The 22,383-nt window shown below is 43.5% G+C and overlaps 1 protein-coding gene across 4 annotated transcripts in view; it reads right to left on the reverse strand.

The window, feature by feature from the left end:
• The window catches only part of postnb (periostin, osteoblast specific factor b), a 104,615-nt gene extending 90,425 nt beyond the window's left edge, over window positions 1-14,190 (reverse strand). For all 4 annotated transcript variants that reach the window (XM_072477058.1, XM_072477055.1, XM_072477057.1 and 1 more), the window contains exons 1-2: window positions 14,014-14,190; window positions 13,641-13,739 (exon numbers count right to left, since the gene is read on the reverse strand). In XM_072477058.1, coding sequence (XP_072333159.1) covers window positions 13,641-13,739; window positions 14,014-14,132 — 218 coding nt within the window. In that variant the 5' untranslated portion in view covers window positions 14,133-14,190. The remainder of the gene's footprint in view (window positions 1-13,640; window positions 13,740-14,013) is intronic.
• Window positions 14,191-22,383: the final 8,193 nt, after the last annotated feature.

Raw genomic sequence — 22,383 nt, forward strand, 5'->3', positions numbered from 1 at the left:
TCATGGGCTGACATGAAAGAGTGGAGAATAAATTTAGGGCAGCACTGTAGCATTGTGGATAGCACAATTGCTTCACAGCTCCAGGGTCCCAGGTTTGATTCCGGCTTGGGTCACTGTCTGTGCGGAGTCTACACATCCCCCGTGTGTGCGTGGGTTTCCTCCGGGTGCTCCGGTTTCCTCCCACAGTCCAAAGATGTGCAGGTTAGGTGGATGGGCCATGATAAATTGCTCTTAGTGTCCAAAATTGCCCTTAGTGTTGGGTGGGGTTACTGGGTTATGGGGATAGGGTGGAGGTGCTGAACTTGGGGAGGGTCGGTGCAGACTCGATGGGCCGAATGGCCTCCTTCTGCACTGTAAATTCTATGATAAAAAAGGTTAGTGTAAGGACTGATACTGGATCTGGAAGTATTAGCTCACTTGCTAGGCTGGAATTCATTACTGCACTGCATTTATCATTGCTCCCTGTTGCTTCATCAAGGAACTTAAGGTTAATCAGACACAATTTTCCTTAACAAATTCATGCTGGTTGTCGTTTAGTAATCCATATTCCTCCCAAGAAGAATTAATCTTCTCCTTGAAAATTATCTCAAGTAGGTACCCCCCCCCCCCACCCCCCCCAGACATTAGATTGATTGACCTATATAGTTTATAGTTTTATCCATCCCTCCTTTGTTTCATGGGGATGCAACATTTGCAATCCTCTAGTCCTCTGGCACCACTCCCATATACAAAGAGGATGGAAACATTATGGTCAATGCTTTTGCTATCATCACCCTAGCTTCTGTCTGCAAGTTTGGATGCATCTCATCTGGACCAAATGACTGGTTTACTTCGAACCAACCTATCTAAAACCTCCTTTCTATATGTTTTAACTCATTTAATATTTCTACTATCCTTCCTTTACTGTGACATTAACATCATACTCATTCCGTGCCTCCATTATGCCCCAGAGTCTGTCCACAAGAATATTTTGTTCCTTTAACCATCCTTTTACTTTTACATTTATATGTTTGTACCACATTTTTAGGTAGCTATGTAGGTTACCTGCTAATCTTTCCCATGCTCTCACTTTATCCTGCTATCCTTTATACAAAGAGGATGGAAACATTATGGAAACCCTCTGTGTCCTGTCTGTTTTTTGGCTGTTTTCCATATCTGACATTTGTCATAAACTTCTTTGTTCTGTTTTATTTCAACCTCTATTTCCTTTGTACTCCAGCGAGCTCTGGCTTTGGGTGCCAAATGGGAATTGTACCTGAACTATCTTGGCCTTAAAGGCCTGCCGTTTCTCATTTACGGTTTTCCTCAGCAATCTTTCTTCCCTGTCCACCTGTGCTAGAACCTTTCCCAAATCAATGAGATTTCTTCTCTTCCAGTTGGGTATTTTTTTTACCATTGGCTTTTAGTTGTCCCCTCCTGAAACTACTTTAAGTTTAATTATATCATATAGCAATGAAACAAACTCAATTTACCCTACGTCATTCAATCTGGAGTGCATTGCCTGAAATGATAGTGGAAGTAATTTTCAAAAGAAATAGCTGAAGGAAACGTTTCAGTATTATTGGGAATGAATTGTGGAATAGGACTAGTTAGAGACAGAACAGGCACAGGGGGCTGAATGGCCTCTTTAGGCGCTACAACATTCTATAATTCCCTGGAACTAGGCCCATCACTGCTTTTATTTTCTTTAAAATAGGAATATACATATTAAGAAAGCTCTCCAATATGCATTTGAGAAATTCTTCTCCCTCTCCTTCGGAGGATAATTGAACCCTTCAGTGTTACAATTCTATTACTTTTGCATTTCTTCAAAATTTACCAACAGATTTGCTTTTCCATCTCCTTCCATTGGATTCTATTGTGGACACTCATAAATGTAACGGCTCCTTTTCTGTTCCTCAACCCTGAACAAATGGATTCAGTCTTTAAACCCTCCTGTAAATCATCCTGACTTTTTTCCTTCCTTATCCCTCCTAAATGAATTGAATGGAGGAATTTTAATTCCCATTTCTGGCCATCGGAAAGCTAGGTCTCCATGATAACTCCTATATCGTAATCTCAAATGACAACTTGTGACTGGAGCACCTATCCACTTTATTTGTGATTCTCCCCACATTCCCACCCATGTAATCCATATGCTTTGCTTTTCTATCCTTTCTAATTACTTCTGCAGTAAAATTCATTTCTTTGGTGGTTAAATTTCACTTTGGAATCGGAAATAGTTGCATGCCTTCACTAAAAAAGTGAAATCTGAAGTAAAAATTGAAAATGCTGGAAACACCCAGAATGTCTGGAAATATCTATGGCAAGAAAGACGTAGGGAGAAATGTAATGCTACCACTGAAAGTGGGCTGGGTGTGGGGATGTAAAATAAGGTGGTAAAGAATGGGTGGAGACCCCATTACCTTCCCTACTCTCCCCCAATTACTTCCAGCATAGTGTCATGTGAGAGTACCCTTTAAGAAATGGGAGTTTAAGAAATGTACCTTTAAGAAATGGAGCTGCTCATGTTACTTGAGTGATGTCAGAGTGTGGGTGGAGCCGAGCTCTACTTCTGCTTTTTTTAGTTTCAGTTTCAGAAGAGCTTGGGTGTGTCTTGTGTTTTTCAGGGAGCAGCATCTGAAGTCTGCCATCCAAAGACTATCTTAATCATTTGGTGAATTCAGAATTATAAATGATTTCAGTGTTGAACGTAAACGCTAATATGCTCCTGTTTAGAGGTTTGTTAAGTTTTTGGATGTTAAAAAAACAGCATACAGATTACTTAGTGTTTTATTCTTTGCGGGGTGCATTTGAATTAATGATTGCTAAAATAATCACTGTTTGTTTTAAAAAGGTTAACTTGAGTTCATAGAATAAACGTTGTTTTGTTTTAAAAAACACTGGTCCATTTTCTGCTGTACCATACCTGTAGAGTAAGCCATGTGCTCCCCATACCACAATCTATTAAAAGTTGTGGGTCAGGTGAACTCCATGATACACTTTGGGATCCTCTAAACTCTGGCCCATAACGATAGGAAGGAATGAAGACCATCTGCCTGCCCTGAGGTCAGTTGAGGCCCTTAAGTGGTCAATTAAGGGCACCATTTCACCACCACTAGTATTCAACTAGCAGCGGGCAGGGGCACATCATGTGGATAAACTATCAGGTGATAGTTGGCAAGCATACTTGCAGCCTGGGGGCATGGTTGCACCTCCTTCTTAGGCATCCTGTGTCAACAGAGGAACCCACTGGTGGAAAACAGGCCTTCCCTTCAAATTACCCTTAGTCCACCCACATCCGCCCTCTGCCCATTGCCGGGGCCTCACTGACTTCCCCGACAATCCCACGTCACTCACTTTTGTCCGGGTGCTCCACACTTGGCCGTCATCCTCTGGCCTCCTGCAGTACCGGCAGTGGCCATCATTCCCAGTGACACTGGCAATACTGGAGAGCTACCAGTCTGACTGACTAGCAGCTCTCTGAGGCACAACATCTGCCCGTACCAAGAGGTCCAGTGGGAAATCGCCCCTGGTGTAGTTGGGACCCCTGAAGGCAGTCAATCCCAACGGAACACAAATATATGTCCACTGAGGTGTTGCCACCAATTCTCCAGCCGATGGAAGGATTCACCACTGTGACCATTAGATTTTTCCCCAAATTAACATTTCAGGTTGATGACCTTTTATCAGAACTAGAAAAAGTTAATAACGTAATAAGCTTTAAGCAGGTATGAAGGGCGGAATGGGTGTTGGGACAGAAGGCCACAAGGGATGATGGAATATGGCAAAAAGGGATGGCAATAGAACAATAAAGAAATGTGAAATGGTTCTAGAGGAAGGGGAAAAGTAGAATTGTCAAAAACAGCTATGGTTTGAAACAATAAATAATTTTATAAATAAATGGGAGAAGAGATAATGAATTGAAATAGTTGAACTCAGTGTTGGGTCCAGAAGACTATAAAGTGCCTATCACTGTTTATTGAACTTATGTTGAATTTCACTGGAAGAGTAGAGGAGGCCAAGGACAGAGAGATCAGAATGGGAGAGGAGCAGAGAATTATCTGAGTATTTAACTCTGAGGAATTCCTGACTAAGGATCCTTTTCATAAGTATGATTTATTACTTTAAATATAATTATTTTAATTGGGTTGCTTTTAAGAAACTAAATATATATAACAGGGTTGCTTGTGGTTGCGTGTTGCTTCAGTGCATTGTTGAAAGTGTGGTAATATGGGACAATAATTTGATTGGCAGATTAAACTTTTACACATAAATCAGAAATAAATAAATGCTTGTTTCCATTTTAATGTCTACAAACGACAAGTAATTCTTCAACGGCCTTTAAATTTTTGACATAATACTGATGTATTTATGAGGAAGTAGTTCATAGAATATTTATGACATAGAAAGAGGCCACTTGGCCTCATCATGAGAATTGGCTAATGGGCAGGAAACAGCGAGTGGGAATAAGGGGTTCTTACCAGATTGACAGCCTGTAACCACTGGGTTTCCACAGGGATCAGTGCTGGCAACACAACTGTTTGCAATATATATTAAAGACTTGGAGGGAGGAAACAAACGTACTATGGCCTAATTTTCAGGTGACACAAATATAGGTGGAAAGGCAAGTGGTGAGAGTGATACATGCTGTTTGCAAAGAGATATTGACAGGTTAAGTAAGTTGCCAAAAAGTTGGCAAATGGAGTACAATGTGGGAAAATGTGAAGTTGTTAATTTTGGAAGGGAGAACTAAAGAATAGAGTATTATTTAAGTGGAGAAAAAAAATCTATAAGACAAAGAGACTTGGGGGCACTTGTGCATGAAACACAAGACAGCTAGCGCACAGGTAATCAGGAAGGCTAATGGAATGTTGGCCCTTATTTCAAGGGGATGGGAGTATAAGAGTGGGGAAGTCTTGCTGCAACTGTACAAGGTACTGGTGAGACCACATCTGGAGTATTGTGAACAGTTTTGGTCCCTTTATTTAAAGCAAGACATTGGGTTTGATTCTAGATTTTGGAGACTAAGTCTGCACGCCAGCGTGAAAACGGTGGTCTTTTACGCCAGGAAAACTGGTGTAAAATGGCCAACATTTCCCCGTTTTGCTGGGGGCTAGCAGGGAGGCAGCGTATAGCTCGCAGCTCTAGCTGCCGATACGGCCCTGAGCACTTCCGGTTCCGAGGTCACGCATACGTACAGCTACTGCCTGCAGCGGGTGCGCCGTGCTCCATGGCGGACTCAGCCCGCGGACCCGGACCGCAAATTTAGTGCCTCCCTTTGGCTGCTTGAGCGCCCCAGACCGCCCGCCCACTGTGCCCCCAGCCCCGAATGAAGCTCCCCACTTCCAGCAGATCGGCCCTCCATTGACTGTGGCGGCCTCAGACTGAGTCCACAGCTGCCACACGAGGTTCCTAGACATTGTGAGCACACGTAACCCACGCCATACGGAACTCGGCCGGTCGGGGACGGAGTATCGCGGGGCGGACCTCAGGCAATGACCTGAGGCCATGGATAATTGCCGCGGCGTACCTCTAGAGCATGCCATTTTTCAGGGGGTGGAGAATAGCGAAATCAGCGGCAGTCCCAATATTAGCGCCAAAATGGATTCTCCGCCCCACCGCCGAATGCGATTTCGGCGTCGGGGAGTGGAGAATCCAGCCCATTATTTCATTGGAGGTGGTTCAGAGGAGATTCACTGGATGATCCCCAATATCAGGGACACGGGTTCGATTCCCGCCTTGGGTCACTGTCTGTGCGGAGTCTGCACGATCTCCCCATGTTTGCGTGGGTTTCTTCCGGGTGCTCCAGTTTTCTCCCACAAGTCCCAGAAGATGTGCTGTTAGCTGCATTGGACATTCGGAATTCTCCCTCGGTGTACCCAAAAAGGCACCACAGTGTGGTGGCTAGGGTATTTTCACAGTTGATGTAAGCCTGCCTGTGACACTAATAAAGATTATTATTATGGAGCGATTGTCTTATGAGCAAAGGTTAAACAGGTTGGGACACTGCTCATTGGAATTTAGAAGAATGAGAGGTGATCTCATTGAAACATATTGGGCTGTCTTGCAGGGGCTGGTTTAGCACAGGGATAAATCACTGGCTTTTAAAGCAGACCAAGGCAGGTCAGGGATAAATCACTGGCTTTTAAAGCAGACCAAGGCAGGTCAGCAGTGCGGTTCAATTCCCGTACCAGCCTCCCCGAACTGGTGCCGGAATGTGGTGAGTAGGGGCTTTTCACAGTAACTTCATTGAAGCCTACTTGAGACAATAAGCTATTTTCATTTAATGCTCAGCTGCATGGCTGCCTTGCAGGCTTTGGCAATGGTATTCCATGCCCATCCACTCCGACTCCACAGCCCATCTTCTGGCCACCCCCTGCAACTCTCCCCAGCCCTAGCAGAAGCCCCCCCCCCCCGGCCAACGGCACAACTGTCAGAAAATTATGGCGATGTTGGATACTTTCCGTACCCCCTCTCTCTCCCTCAGCAGCCATGGCGCCTGTTTCATGATTTTTTAAAAGCACAAGTGAACCTCGCCGTCGGGAATTCAGCTCATTGGAGGTGGAGAATCGCGGAGGTCCTGGAGAATACCGGGTCAGGCCCACTAATGACATGCCAATGGCCTTCTGGAATGCATTGGCGCCACTGTCGAGGTGACTGAGAATTGCGATTTGGCGTGAAATCGCCACCCGCCGCGATTTCGGCATTGGAACAGATTCTCCGCCCAATCGCATTTCCAGATTCCAGTGTTGGCCAACGGAGAATCCCGCCCCATACCTTTTGCAGATTAAAAATACCTCTTAACAATGTATAGACTCTGACAGTTTGAATTAAAATAATTTTGTTGCTAAAATGTTGCTGTAATATCACATATAAGTATCTAACATATAGCTGACATATGTACATATATTAATGTTAATGTTACTTCCCTTGTGGAGATTTAGCATGTGTTGAGATATTGCAAATACCTAAGATCTGTATTAATACAGTACAATGCCAAATCATCAGATGATACAGTTCATATGTGCCAATCTGGGTTCAGTGAACTGTTCTTGCTGTTGTCTATGCAATACCATTTGTGCTTACGTGACACTTGCATTAAGCTTTAAATCCTGATAGATTGTTATGAAGGAGTATTGCCATCTATCTAAGATTGGAAATTATTCACCAGTAGGTTATCAAAACTTTTCGTTCACCTGAGGGAGGAGCAGTATTCTGAAAGTTAGTGATTCAAAATAAACCTTTTGGGCTTTAACCTGGTGTTGTAAGACTTCTTACAAGACTTTTCAGGGCACTTTTAGTATTTTACTTTGCACCTGTGTTTATTGGAGGCAATTCTCCAAGTGCATGTTGATATACCTCTTTCATATGCTGATACGTTGCAAAATCACAGGTAATGTGGGACTACCCCTTGGAGATGAGGGTTACATCTGGGGATTTGATCAACTTGATCCGAATCATATTTCCATCTTTAAGTCAAAATGCTAACATTGCTATATGCCAAAGCAAATTTGGTTTTCTAATTGTATTGTTACAATCCATTCACAATATTTGGGTTCCAGCTAGATGAAGCTGCATTCATTGCAGCAACTAGTACCATCTTCGCAGGAGGGAACTGTGCACATACCTGGAAAAAGGCAGGAGCAGAGTACTCAAGATTTAATTCCCGGCTTGGGTCACTGTCTGTGCGGAGTCTGCACATTCTCCCCGTGTCTGAGTGGGTTTCCTCCGGGTGTTCCAGTTTCCTCCCACAGTCCAAAGACGTGCAGGTTCGGTGGATTGGCCATGCTAAATTGCCCTTAGTGTCCAAAACATTTAGGTGGGTTTATTGGGTTACGGTGATAGGATGGACGTGTGGGCTTCAGTAGGGTGCCCTTTCCAAGGGCTGGTGCAGACTCGATGGGCTGAATGGCCTCCTTCTGCACTGTAAATTCTATGATTCTATGAAATGCGTAGAAAATGGAATGGGGGAAATTTCCATTCCATGAACATTTAACTTTTCCAGATTTGGCACCACACTGGATTTGTTATCCATGTGGTGTTCAATCAAAGGAAATTGAGACAGTTTGCTTTGCAGAATGTCTTTCCACGTCTCTGGAGGCAAGTTTGACCCTGCAGTCGATTTGCACTTCCAGTTCATGTTGGTCTGAAGCATAAATCTCTTCACCAAATTGGAAGTTTCAACACACCCTCAATGATAAAGACAAAGACTGAACGCAGAAGAACAATTACACTATGGACTCTGAACAATTAAGACAAGAGAGTATTGTCGGCAATGTTAGTTAACCTGTTTATTGTAAATGTACTAATACAGTGTTAAAATACCAGAAAAATAGGGGTGGCACGGTGGCGCAATGGTTAGCACTGCTGCCTCACAGCGCAGAGGACCCGGGTTCAATCCCGGCCCCAGGTCACTGTCTCGTGTGGAGTTGGCACATTCTCCCTGTGTCTGCCTTCCCCACAACTCAAAGATATGCAGGATAGGTGGATTGGCCATGCTAAACTGCCTCTTAATTGGAAAATAAATGAATTGGGTTCTTTAAATTTATTTAAAATAAAACAGAAAAATGCTGTTTGAACATGTTAAGCATTCATCTACTAATATTAGCATCAGTAATTTTTCGACCTTAATGATTCATTGTATGTACATATATAGCCATTTCAAAGACTAACTTGAACCAACTGGGCACTTCTCCTGCTACCTCCCCCCATCTATTGAAGGCTCATCCATGCCTTTGTCATCTCCAGATTCACCAGTTTTTATCCGTTCATGGGCGTTGCTGGCTGGGCCAGCAGTTATTGAGGGCATTTAAGAGTCAACCACTTTGCTGTGGATCTGGAATCACATGTAGGCCAGACCAGGTGAGGAAGACAGATTTCCTTCCGTCGGCTGTTAGGGGTTGGGTTGATGCTGCTGTGTTTGGTTGTTTGTTTTGTTTTATGGTTTTGTATTTATTAAAACATAAACTGTCAGCACGGTAGCACAGTTGCTTCACAGCTCCAGGGTCCCTGGTTCGATTCCCAGCTTGGGTCACTGTCTGTGCGGAGTCTGCACGTTCTCCCCATTTTTGCGTGGGTTTCTTCTGGGTGCTCCGGTTTCTTCCCACAGTCCAAAACATTGCTCTTAGTGTCCAAAAAAAGGTGGGGTTACTGAGATAGGGTGGGTGGTGTGGACATAAATAGGGTGCTCTTGCCAAGGGCTGGTGCAGACTCGATGGGCCAAATGGCCTCCTTCCTCACTGCAAATTCTCTGATTCTATAAGGACATTAGTGAACCAGATTGGTTTTTATGACAATTGACAATGATTTCATCGTCACCGTTAGATTTTTTAATTGCATACTTTTTATTGAATTCAAATTTCACCATCTGCCATCGTGGGATTCAAACCTGGGTCCCAGAGCATTACTCAGGGTCTCTGGATTAATAGTCCAGCGACAATACCACTACACCACTGCCTCCCCATTTCAACACTCTTCTAGCCAACCTCACACTCTACACCTCAGTCGGCCTCAGTTCAGCCAAAACACTCTGGTCTCTATCTTATCTGACACAAGCTCCTGCTTGTGTATTCCTGTTGGCTAAACAACCCCAACAATGCCAACTCTGGATGGATCTATCATGGAGGCTTGATCACGTGACATCCAATTGCATGACATTAATTAATTTCACAAAGTTATGCAAAAATGAATGGTCTGCCTTTAAATGTCCATTGTATTTCTTCAATTGGGTGTTGGTCATTAGAAATTAATTTAACTCTTGACCCTCATCTCAGGGTGGTTGATTGGGTGCCTAAGGGAGAAAGCATTACTCTTCTTTGCACTACTATCTCTCACCTGGCTCAAAGATTACAATGAAATGGTTAAAATTAGATGTGCTGACTCTTATAATATGCCAGCGTATTAAAGTTTCATCTTCTTTTTATCATAGGTACATTTTTAGTCACGGGAAATCAGCAGCATGCTTAACGTGACATGGTTTTGAAACTGACTATGTACTTTGTTTTAGTTACATCTAATAGACAGATGTAAAATGAGAAAATAAGCCTTTGAGATGTACTGTGGAATTTGTCCAAACTACATCACAAGTTGATTGATGTTTCCATTAGTGTTACAAAATACAGAAGCGATTGCCCAGATGCTGCAATGCCGGATGAATTTAGTAAACCTAACTTGAGATGGGCACTAATACTAAGCAGCAGATGTTTAATTGGTGCCCAGGCATGAACTGGAGCCCAAATGCCCATTTCTCCAGGTTTGCCAGCAGCAGCATTCAGAAGGTCAACTGTCCATTCTAAGACACCCCTGAACAACCCAAGGGGATTACCAACTCTGTCAGTCGCCCAACACTTCAAATTTAAAATGTTCATCCTTATTCTTGATTTGTTCCAAGGCTGTGTCCATCTCTATCTTTGTAATCTCCTCCAACTCTGCCACCCCTCACCCAAGCTCGCAGTTCCTCGGATTTTGGCATTGGAGAAATCATAGAAAATTTACGACTCAGATGGAGACCATTCAGCCCATTGTGTTTGCGATGGTTGGCAAAGAGCTCCCCAGCCTAATCCCACCTTCCTGCAGTAGGTCAATAGACCTACAGGTCAAGTAGACATCCAAGTACTTTTTAAATATGGTAAGTGTTTCTGGTTTCCCCCACCTTTTCAGTCAGCCATTGATTTGCAAGTCCCTCTGGGTGAAAAGATACTTCCTTATTTCCCCTCTAATCCTTCTACCAGTTATTTTAGATCTACGCTTCCTGGTTTTTGCCCACTCTGCCAGGTTAATAGGTAATTCCCAAGCACTCTATCTAAGTTCCTTGTAATTTTGTACACCTCAATTAAGTCACCCCTCTGCCTCCCTGTTTGAAGAAAGCCCCCAACCTATATGGGCAGCACGGTAGCACAGTGGTTAGCACTGTTGCTTCACAGCTCCAGGGTCCTAGGTTCGATTCCTGGCTTGGGTCACTGTCTGTGCGGAGTCTGCATGTTCTGCCCCTGTCTCCGTGGGTTTCCTCCGGGTGCTCCGGTTTCCTCCCACAGTTCAAAGATGTGCAGGTTAGGTGGATTGGCTATGCTAAATTGTCCTTAGTGTCTGAAAAGGTTAGGTGGGGTTACTAGGTTACGGGAGTACAGTGGAGGTGTGGGCTTAGGTAGGGTGATCTTTCCAAGGGCCAGTGCAGACAGGATGGGCTGAATGGCCTCCTTCTGCACTGTAAATTCTATATCTAATCTTACCCCATAGTTAACATTTTCCGGTCCTGGCAATATTCTCATCAATCTCCTTTGCATCCTCTCCAGTAAAATCATATCTTTCCTGTAACGTGGCGACCAGAACTGCAGCGAGTACGCAAGTTGTAGTCCTACTCATGTTGTTCCAGAATAACCATCCTCTCTTATATTATATGCCTTGGCTAATAAAGGAAAGTATTGTAATTATGCTTTCCTACCTTATCAACCTGTCCCACACTCTTTAAAGATATGTGGATATACTATCCAAGACTCTTTTGTTGCTCCACATCCATGCTGATCAGTACCCTGCAGTTTATTGTGTTCTCTGGAACTCCTTCCCCACTTTCTTCTCCACCTTTAAGACTTTCTTCGAAGCTCACCTCTTTGATCAAGGTTTTGTTCACCCTGTCTAATGTCTCCTATTTTGGTTCAAGTTTCTATTTTTGAGCCACATCTCTGTGGGATGAATTTCCCCCTGCATCATAGATGTTACATAAATGAAAGTTGTTATGATTTAATGCCAGGCACCATGTGTCCTGAAATTTCCTTAAGCGTTGCTCCACCCATGTGGGAAGTTTTGTAGAAATCTTCTTTACTAGCATGAACTGACGATTGTCTCAGAGCAGCTATCAGCAAATAAGACATTTTAATCATATTTATAGGAACTTTTCTAAAAATAGGGGAATGGTGTTTTAAATTTGGGGAGGGGGGTGGGACCTGTGGCTCTGACAATACACCCCTGCCTCTGAGTGAGAATGTTCAGGGGTCTAGTCCCATTCCATTTGTTGGACACAAGGAGGAACTCACCCACTGGTGTAGGCAATTCAACTTGTATCGGAGCCAACCTCCAGCCTGCATAAATGGGGAGGGAGGTTAGTGGCAGGAAGCACTTCTCGCTGTAAAACCACCCGCCAAATCCAAACATGATGGTTAATATGAATGAAGAGTAAGAGCGCCCAGTATTGTGGCCACCCCATGTGACTTGGGAAAAGCTGAGTGTTTTTCAATTTACAAAATTCATTCAAACATTTGGCTCATGAAAAATTCAACTAGTTTTGATTTGAGTCTCATCTCTTTTCCCAATCTGTGACATTTCTAAAATACTGCACCTCATCGCGATTTCCAAATTTCAAAACTCCCCCGGGTTAAGCCTGGTCAGTAATGTAACATCCTGAAGCCCCCTCCGCCTAGTAGGTGAAATCAACCTGTTCTGGAATCACAGAATTGTTACAGCGCTGAAGGAGGCCATTCGACCCATCGTGTCTGCACTGGCTCTCCAAATGAGCATTATGACTTAGTATCATTCCCCTACCTTTTCCCTGCACATTGTTTCTATTGAAGTAATCATCATGAATGTCTCGACTGAACCCGCCTCACCACACTTCCAGGCAGTGCATTGCAGACCTGAAATATTCATAGTGTGAAAAGGTTTTTTCTCACATCGCATTTGCTTCTTTTACAAGTCACTTTAACTCTCTGCCCTGCTGTTCTTGATCCTTTTATGAGAAGGAACAGTTTCTTCCTATCGACTGTCCAGCCTGGTCATGATTTTGAACATCGCTATCAAATCTCCTCTTAGCCTTCTTCTCTCCAAGGAGAACAGTCCCAACCTCTCCAATCTATCCTCATAACTGAAGTTCCTCATCCCTGGAACCATTCTTCTACACCTCTTCTGCATTCATATCCTTCCTATAGAGTGGCACCCACAACCATACACAATATTCCAATTGAGGTCTAACTAGTGTCTTGTATAAGTTCAGCATAACCTCCTTGCTCTTGTATTCTATGCGCCTTTTTTAAAGCCCAGAATGCAATATGCTTTACTAACTGCTCTCTCCACCTGTCCTGCCACCTTCAATGATCTATGCACATATACACTCAACTCCCTCTGTTCCTGCACCCCTTAAGATTTTACCCCTTATTTTATATTGTCTCTCTGTTCTCCTAACAAAACACATCACTTTACACTTCTCCACGTTGAACGTCATCTGCCACCTATCTGCCAACTTGTTGATGTCCTTTTGAACTTCTACATTGTCCTCCTCACAGTTTACAATACTTGCAAGTTACACCTGCAAACTTTGAAATTGTTTCTTGCACACCAAGATTATACATCTGGAAAATGAAGGGTCCCAATACCGACCCTTGGGGAACGCCAGTACAAACCTTCCTCCAGCCCGAAAATTATCCATCGAATATCTCTGAATCAAGAAAACAAACTTTCTAGTAATCCAAGTTTTCAATGCAATAGATTTAGATCGAATAAATGCAACTAATTGCAATCCCATCTGTTTCCCCAAATTCCGAAGCGTGACTCGAGCAGTTTGCAGCTGCCTCCACCAAGTTTCAAACAGCGGATTTCTAAAATCACCAGTTGTAATCACATTTTATTATCCTGCTGCTGAACCGTTTGAGTGAAAGTTGCATTAAACTTACGCCTTTTTGCCGCAGATGGACTTTCGATACCAGTTCCTACAAGTGCTGAAGTATTTCTTTTTAGTCCCGGCCACTTGCTGAAGAGCGCACACATTCGGTCTGCAAACAACAGAATTTTTAAAAAAAAACAATATAAAGTGAACAGAGCGATCGAAACGGCAATAATGATTGAATGGATGGGACGGTGGTGCTCAGGAGGCATGTGCAATTAAATTAGCCTGAAAAGCTGTAACATTAAAACTCTCGAAAGTTCATTTTAAAGTTGGTTTGCTGCAATAAGATTTTATTGGACCCAAATTCTAATTGTGCATTTTCATGGCTGTGTGGATTTGCTACTTTTACATCCCATTGAAAATTAAATAGATTTACTCACCCCTTATCCTTTGCCCTAATTCGACTGTGGGTCACTATTTTGTCATAGTAAGATGACTGGGCTTGATCAAAGGACGTTAAAACAAAGAGGCTGAAGGTGCTTAAAAATAAGAGCTTCATATTGTCTGCTGTCCCACCTTCACAGCAGTGAAATTGGACTGGGCAGGAGCAAAAAGCAGCAGGCTGCTTTTATACAAAAGCTGAGCCTGGAGGAGGACCAGCCCAGACAGACATACCCACCCTAAAAAAAAAGCGAGATGAAGGAGCAAACTCACTGTCGATTACACCCAAAGCAGTGAAGTGCCAGACCAATGCCCCGTCGATACACTATAATCAAAAAAGTACCTAATTAATCTAATCGTTCTAATGAAACAGTTCAGGTACAAGATGCACATGTCTTTTTTATTTATTAATTATAACCCAATTGTACACTTCAGTAAAATGTTAATGACAAAAGCATGTGTGTGTGTGTTAACCTGTAACCGTTGTTCACTGTGGCAACCATTGAGATTTGATGCTGGCTATCCAAGTCCCATTCTCGCTGTTCTCGCTTTTGTTTTATATCATCAACGTGTGTTGACTAATTTCAGGAACGTGATACCATATCATGAGGAACATGTGTGGAAGTATCTATGCTCTTTTTAACCAAAGTAATGGAATATAAATCTAATAGGGGAGTAAAATCTCATTGACTGAAGATTCAAGTAACACTAAGCGAAGAACTACGTTGGAGTAATTATAATTCTTTGCACTCAACATCCAGCATGGTCAGGGAGATAGGTAATATGAATGGGGGAACGCCATAATTAGATTAAAAATCTGTCATTTTCTGCCTTTTTGTGCATTACTCAAATATTACATTTTACTTTTGGATTTTCCAAAGGATTCATTCGCCTCTCCCAAGCATTTTGGATGTCTTCTTACATCAAAGATGTGACAGAAGTATAAGTTTAGATATTATTTCAAAATAACTATTTAAGAATTTTACTGGAATTGTGTTGCTTTCCTTGTCACAGCCTGATCATGGTTGCAAATCTGGGACCTTTCATCTCCAAAGTTTGAATCTGCTACCCTCTACTGGTTGAAACGATGCTAAAAACATGCTTCCAAACAACTACTACCATTTCACACTATAAGTTTAAGGCTAGTTTACCAAAAATGTTCTGCAGGAGGGTCATATGGACACACAACGTCAACTCTCTTTCTCTCTCCACAGGTGCTGCCAGACCTGCATTTCTTGTTTTTATGACCAAAAATGTGCTCCTTTTTCCAATTAACTTTTTAAGAGAGATTAATGCATTTTCTTAGTTTAAATTAAAATGTCTCAGAACAGATATGTGGGGAAAATGCTGCAATGTAATAGTCCAAGCTGCTTTCTTCCTGCCAAGGGTGCTAATGTTATGATGTTAGACAAACAGCATGGTCTGGATTTAATGCAGACTCATTCCGTTGGAATGGATTAAATCCAGACTAATGGTTCAGAGGTGGAGATGGGTGATAGCTTCAATTTCCAAGGTGTGCTCATCACCAATAATCTGTCCTGGTCCACCCACGTTGACATTACGACCAAGAAAAAACAACAGAGCCTATTCTTCCTCAGGAAACTAAGGAAATTTGGCATGTTCACATTGACTCTTGCCAATTTTTACAGATGCACCATAGAAAGCATCCTATCTGGTTGCATCACAGCCTGGTGTGGCAATTGCTCAGCACAAGACCGTAAGAAACTACGAGAGTCGTGAACACAGCCAAGTCCATCGCACCAACCTGCCTCCCATCCAGTGACTCTGTCTACACCTCCCACTGCCTTGAGAAAGCAGGCAGCATAATCAAAGACCCCTCCCATCCCAGTTATTCTCTCTTCCAACCTCTTTCATCAGGCAGCAGATACAAAAGTCTGAGAACACGCACTAACAGATTCAAAAACAGCTTCTTCCCCACTGTTACCAGACTCCTGAATGACCCTCTTGTGGACAGAAACTGATCTCTTTACACATCTTCTCTACTGAGTAGTACTGCACACTGTATGCTTCACCCGATGTCTATGCATTTTGATTGTATAATTATGTATGTCCTATGTTTTTTCATGTATGGAACGATCTGTCCAGACTGTACGCAGAACAATACTTTTCACTGTATCTTGGTACACGTGACTATAAATCAAATCAAATCAAACCATGTTGTCCAGATCCACTTAATCATGGAAGAGGCCCCACTAAGTGTCCCAGTGGTGGCAAAATCCTCCCCCAGGGTACAGCAGAGGGTGGAAGTAGCTGAGGTGGAATTTCCACCCGTTTGCAGTGATTCACACCCTGCCCGCACTCACTTTTGGCCTTGGCCTCTGGTGGGTGTAGTGCCAACAGTTGCCACGGCTCAAAGTGGAGCAGACGTGTGCTGCCAGTCTCTGATTGGCTGGCAGCTTTCCGCGGGTAGGATTTCCTCCGCCAGGGTACTGAATGACTAGGAAGGCCGAATGGTGATTACTTAAATGTCCAATTTAATTGAGTAAGGAGTAAGGAGCCGTGGAACTGATGGGGGTCTCATCAGTTCAACCTGACTAAATTCAGCCCCATCTCAACTACCAGGGCATCCAATCACAATCTAACCTGGATTATTCACAGCCACTGCCAGTGATGTGAACGAGTGAGTGGGGCTACATTTTCTGTATGCTGAGATCCATGAAGAAGTATTAAACTGATACTTCTAGCATAAATTCCTATGTCACATTCCAAGCATTATGCCCTGGCTGCCGCACTTGAATACAAATCTGTGTGTCAGTCGTGCACACTCATTGGCTCAAAAGTTATATTCACAAGTCTTAACAAGTCACAACTGAAGAGGTAGAAAAAGCAGCCACAAAAATAGAAGCAACCAATCATAAATTTTGAAACACAAGCGTCAATAAAAGAAGAAGGCAAACCAAATCACCCAACATATTTTTTTGAAAATCTTCTTGACCTTGGACTCCTAACCGAGAATCTTAGCGCAGGACAAGAATATGATTTGTCACTTTGTAATTCCATAGATTAAAAAACAAATTTCATAGATTTCATAGAATTTACAGAGCAGAAGGAGGGCATTCAGCCCATTAGGTCTGCACCGGCCCTTGAAAGGGCACCCTACTTAAGCCCACCCTATCCCCGTAACCCAGTAATTACACCTATCCCATTAGACACTGGGAGGCAATTTAGCTTGGCCAATCCACCTAACATGCATAGCTTTGGACTGTGGGAGGAAAGTGTTGCACCCAGAGGAAACCCACGCAGGCACAGGGAGGAAGTGCAAACTCTGCACAGACAGTCACCCGAGGCCGGAATTGAACCCGGGTCCCTGGAGCTGTGAGACAGCTGTGCTAACCACTGTGTCACCATACCGCCCCCTGTTCCATAATATTTTCTGCAGTTAAAATATGTTGCAATGCTTTTCAGCAGAGGTGTATGCATCTCTTTGGGGGACATCAGAGGTAACAACGCAGGAGTGTGAAGAGAAACCGTTGTTTGTAACAATAAGAATGGAACCTGGTGAATACAAACTCACCCAAGTGGTTGACAGTGGGAAAGCCATTGGCTTTTGGTTCTCTTTCTGAATGGATCAGTGTGAGACTGATCATTGGGCAGTTACTGGAAGGGTTTGGACAGTCTGTCTGTGTAAAATAATGCCACTACTGAGGTGACATTACCGTTGCACTCTGCACTCCAGTACAGCGTGACTGTTAAATCTTTAGCATATGTGCTTGTCAGAGTTACCTTCAAAAGCTCAAGAGAATGAACAATACATTACCAGTAAGGAGCAGTGTTTACAATTCCAAGCATACTGGAGTCTGAATGTGTGCAGTGTAGAGCAAACACCCAGCACACATCAGAAAATCTACAATATGATTCAAAGCATGAATAACGGCACATTATAAACAGTATTTGAGTTTGCTTTTTCTCAAAACCAGCCAAAACAAACAGTGAAATCTTCTGAGTCAAGTTTTGAAAGAGATACTATGTTCTACGAGTTCTTTATTAACTGACAGAGGGAAATGACGAGATGGAAACAGATAGACCAATTGTCAGGGCAGAGAGAGAGAGCGAGAGAGACTGACAAGAAGCCAGACTGAAATAAACAATGAGAAAGATAAAGAAACAAAGGATGCAATTTTGTCATCCTTATCACCCCCACCACACTCATAAATGGAGCAATTGTGGGAGAAACATTTTCCATTCCTCTTGATCATTTAGCACCAATTTAGCAAATGCCTTGAAATTTTGGATAAAATCCTTGGTGGCCAGAGTTCCCATCTGAAACAGGCAAGAAACAGGGAATGGTAAAAGGCAGAAGTGTGCTTAGCATGAGGGATGCTATCCTGTCCCTTTTTCATTCCATCAATGCACATGGCACCTGGCTACAGCTCAGCACTCCTGCTCATTTTCAGGAGAACGGAGTCGAAATTAAATCTAAATCAGGTCATAAACTATCCCCTCCTGTATTCCTCAGCCTGACTCCAGTCATTGACATGGTTAAGCACCATCCTCCGCCCGTGCTCTCCACTGATATCCAGCTGGGTGGGTTTGCATTCACCCGATTCCATTCTTCTCATCTCTTCCCACTCCCACACCATGACATCTGGTGTCCCCCCAGGATCCAACTTTGCTCCTTCCAAATTCCCATCTGCACAATGCCTTTTGCTGATGCCATTCCAAAAACACATTAGTTTTCACATGTTTGTTGACAACACAGCGATCCACTTCATCACTACCCCTCTCGATTACTCCACTGTTGCTATGTTATCAGACTGCTTCTCCAACATCCAATATTGGAGGAGCAGAAATTTATTCCGACTAAACATTGAGAAGAACAAAGCCATATAGTATTTGGTCCCCTCTACAAACTCAATCTCTGAGCTACTGACTCCATTCTGTTGTGTTGCATGCCTTGGAGAGATATGCAGAGATGACACCAGGTTCGATGTGTGTGGGGGTTTTATCCAATGCTCTAGAAATGGCTGCTCTCATGCTTAGAGCATCTTGCCTACTATTAGTTTATCTTTTTCAGTTACCACTCCCAGGTTTAAGTAATCACATACAGTGCAGAGGAGAATCAACAGACACACATAATCAAACAACAAACAGCTTAACAATTGGACACAATGGCAGAGGATTCCCTGGGGCTCACCAGCCAGCAGTGGGAATCCCGATGGTCCTGTGAATTGGGCATCGGGCAAAAATGGGCTTCATGCCGGTTTTGAAACCCGTTGCGAGTCTCCCGGCCGTCCCTGCCGTCCCCGATGAGGTTCCGGACGTCACAAACAAAGTATTCCCTTTAATGTGGTATAAACCCTGAACCATTTTTCATTCAATTTCATTGCCCTTTAAAATTTTCAAGCCTGAATGCCTAGAAGCCTAAAAGCTTTGAACTGCATTGTTTACATTCAATTTCACGGACCAATGCCTTTTAAAAGCCTTTTGGTTGACAGGTCCAGGCAGTTTCAAAGAGAGGATTACAGATTATTTAGATAGCTCTACATGGGGTCTATTAAGTCTGAGGAGCAGCTGTTTTTCTAATGGTAATTCGATTTTTAAAAAAAATCATTTACAGGAGGTGGGCGTCGCTGGTTAGGCCAGCATTTATTGCCCATACCTAATTGCTCTTCACAAAGTGGGAGTGAGTTATCTTCTTGAACCACTGCAGTCCCTGAGGTGCAGGTACACCCACAGTGCTGTTAGGGAGGGAGTTCCAGGATTTTGACTCAGCGACAATGAAGGAACGGCGATATATTTTCAAGTCAGGATGGTGAGTGACTTGGAGGGGAGCCTCTAGGTGGTGGGGTTCCCATGTATCTGCTGCTCCTGTCCTTCTAGATGGTAGTGGTCATGGATTTGGAAGATGCTGCCTAAGGAACCTTGGCCTATTCCTGGAGTGCATCTTGTAGATGGTATACATGGCTGCCACTCTTCGTCGGTGGTGGAGGGATATAATGTTTATGGAAGGGGGAGCAATCAAGCAGACTGCTTTGTCCTGGATGGTGTTGGGCTTCTTGAGTGTTGTTGGAGCTGTACCCAGGCAAGTGAAGAATATTCCACTACGTTCCTAATGTCTGCCTTGTAGATGATGGGCAGGCCTTGGGGGATTGGGGGGGGGGGGGGGGGGGTCAGGAGGTGAGTTACTCGTCGTAGGATTCCTAGCCTTTGACCTGCCCTGGTAGCCATGGTATTAATGTGACTAGTCCAGTTCAGTTTCTGATCAATGGTAACCCCCAAGATGTTGATAATGGGGGATTCAGCGATGGTAATGCCATTGAATGTCAAGAGGCGATGGTTAGATCCTCTCTTGTAGGACGTGGTCATTGCCTGGCACTTGTGAGGCACGAATGTAACTTGCCACTTGTTAGCCCAAGCCTGGATATTGTAGAGGTATTGCTGCATTGTTCCATATACAACACAGTTGTCATCAAATGATGCAAGTTAAATGCGTTCTCCATAGTATAAGATCAGTTCTTCCTCTATTTCACCAAAGCACTCAGTTTTCACAAGTTGTCTTACATTGTGCAGTACGCTATCTGTCATCAATTCTGTCTTCAGCTCCATTTATGTATCAAGATCTGCAGCCACGTGTGAAATCACTGCAATCACGTCATCTTCAATGTTGCAAGTTGCTTTGCTATTTCTGTGACTAAAGTCTGGCTATGCATGTTAATTCCTCAGTTGCATGAACTTGCGAGGTACTCAACTTCAAAGTTGTACTAATGAAGATGATCTGACCATCTGTAGATGAATAGAGACGGATGACCAGATTCTGGCGTGGAGTCAGTTCCTGGTGATTACTGCAGAGAGTGATCTTTCCAAAATAGAGATACATTTCCAATATTCACAAGCTTGGTGCATGCTATTTATTCCTGCTCTCGAGTAGACTATTTGCTTTCAGTTTCGGACAATGGGCATGATGCATTAGGGTTTGGTTGTTTGCTCCCTTCAGTGTACTCTGACAGTACAGTTACAATTGCATTGCCTGACACATCTGTTGTGACATATATTTCTGCATCTGGTTTGAAATGCGGGAAGACTGGGAGGGGTAGGGGCGGTATTTACTGACCAACCCGCCGCGTGGTTTTGCGCGGCGGAGGCAACCTGCCAGCAGGTTTCACCGAACCTGCCGTTGTCAAAGGGATTTCCCAGTGACTGCACCCTTCATCGCCAGGAAACTCATGCAGCGGCGTGGGTCCGGAATATCCCGCCGGCAGGAACAGCCAGTTGATCGTGCCAATAATCTTTGCCTTTAATGTGTCGAACTCTGCTGTGCAATTGTCCATTCCCATTTGTATCTTTGCACAATAGCTTCTGAAGAAGCTTAACAATCTCTGCATACTTCGGAATGAATTTGTAATCAAAGTTGGCTGTACCAAGGAAAGATGCTGACTCTTTTACATTCGACAGGGCGGGAAGCACATGAATGGCGTGATGTGTGTAGGCTTTAGTCCAGCAGCTGTAATTTTCTACCTGAGAAAGTCAATCTCAGATGTGGCAAATGTGCATTTGTCCTTGTTGAGTGTCAATTTGTGTTGAGTGAACCCCACGGATATCCACTGATTGTGTTTTGCTTTGTTCCTTCAATGGGCAATGGCATCATGAGGTTGAATGCTCCTTAATCACCTAACAAGACATAGAAACATGGAAAATAGGAGCAGGAATAGGCCATTTGGCTCTCCGAGCCCCCTCCGCTATTCATTACAGCCATGGCTGATCATTCAACTAAGTTACCTGTTCCTACTTTTCCCCATATCCTTTAGTCCCTTTAGCCCCAACTCACCACTCTCTGGGTGAAGAAATTTCTCCTCATCTCAGTCCTAAATGATTTACATTGTATCCTTAGACTGTAACCCCTGGTCTGGTCTCCCCCGCCATCGGGAAGACCCTTCCTGCATCTACCCTGTCTAGTCCTGTTAGAATTCCCTAAGTTTCTATGAGAGCCCCCCTGTCACTCTTCTAAACTGCAGCGAATATAATCCTAACCAACTTAATCTCTCCTCATACACCAGTCCTGCTATCCCAGGAATCAGTCTGGTAATCCTTTGCTGCAGTCCCTCAATAGCAAGAACACCCATCCGCAGATTAGGAGACCAAAACTGCAAACACTATTCTCTTTTGTTACCTTACTGTAGTGGGGTTGGTAGCAATCCAGTTGTTTAAGAGGCTTTCTGTACCTTGATGAAGAAGGCTCAAAGTTGTCCAGAGGTATTGAAAGGTTTATTGAGTAACTAAGTTAACAACTGTGTGAGTTCTTTACTTTAAGATCAATACCAGTGGAAAGGTTGCAAAGTTTATATGCAGTAGCTATGTCTGACCACACTAGTCACCCTGAGCTAGATCAAAGCTCCTGCTCTCATCACAAT

Source organism: Scyliorhinus torazame, chromosome 15 (assembly GCF_047496885.1).
Source record: "Scyliorhinus torazame isolate Kashiwa2021f chromosome 15, sScyTor2.1, whole genome shotgun sequence".
In the NCBI taxonomy this organism is placed as follows: Eukaryota; Metazoa; Chordata; class Chondrichthyes; order Carcharhiniformes; family Scyliorhinidae; genus Scyliorhinus; species Scyliorhinus torazame.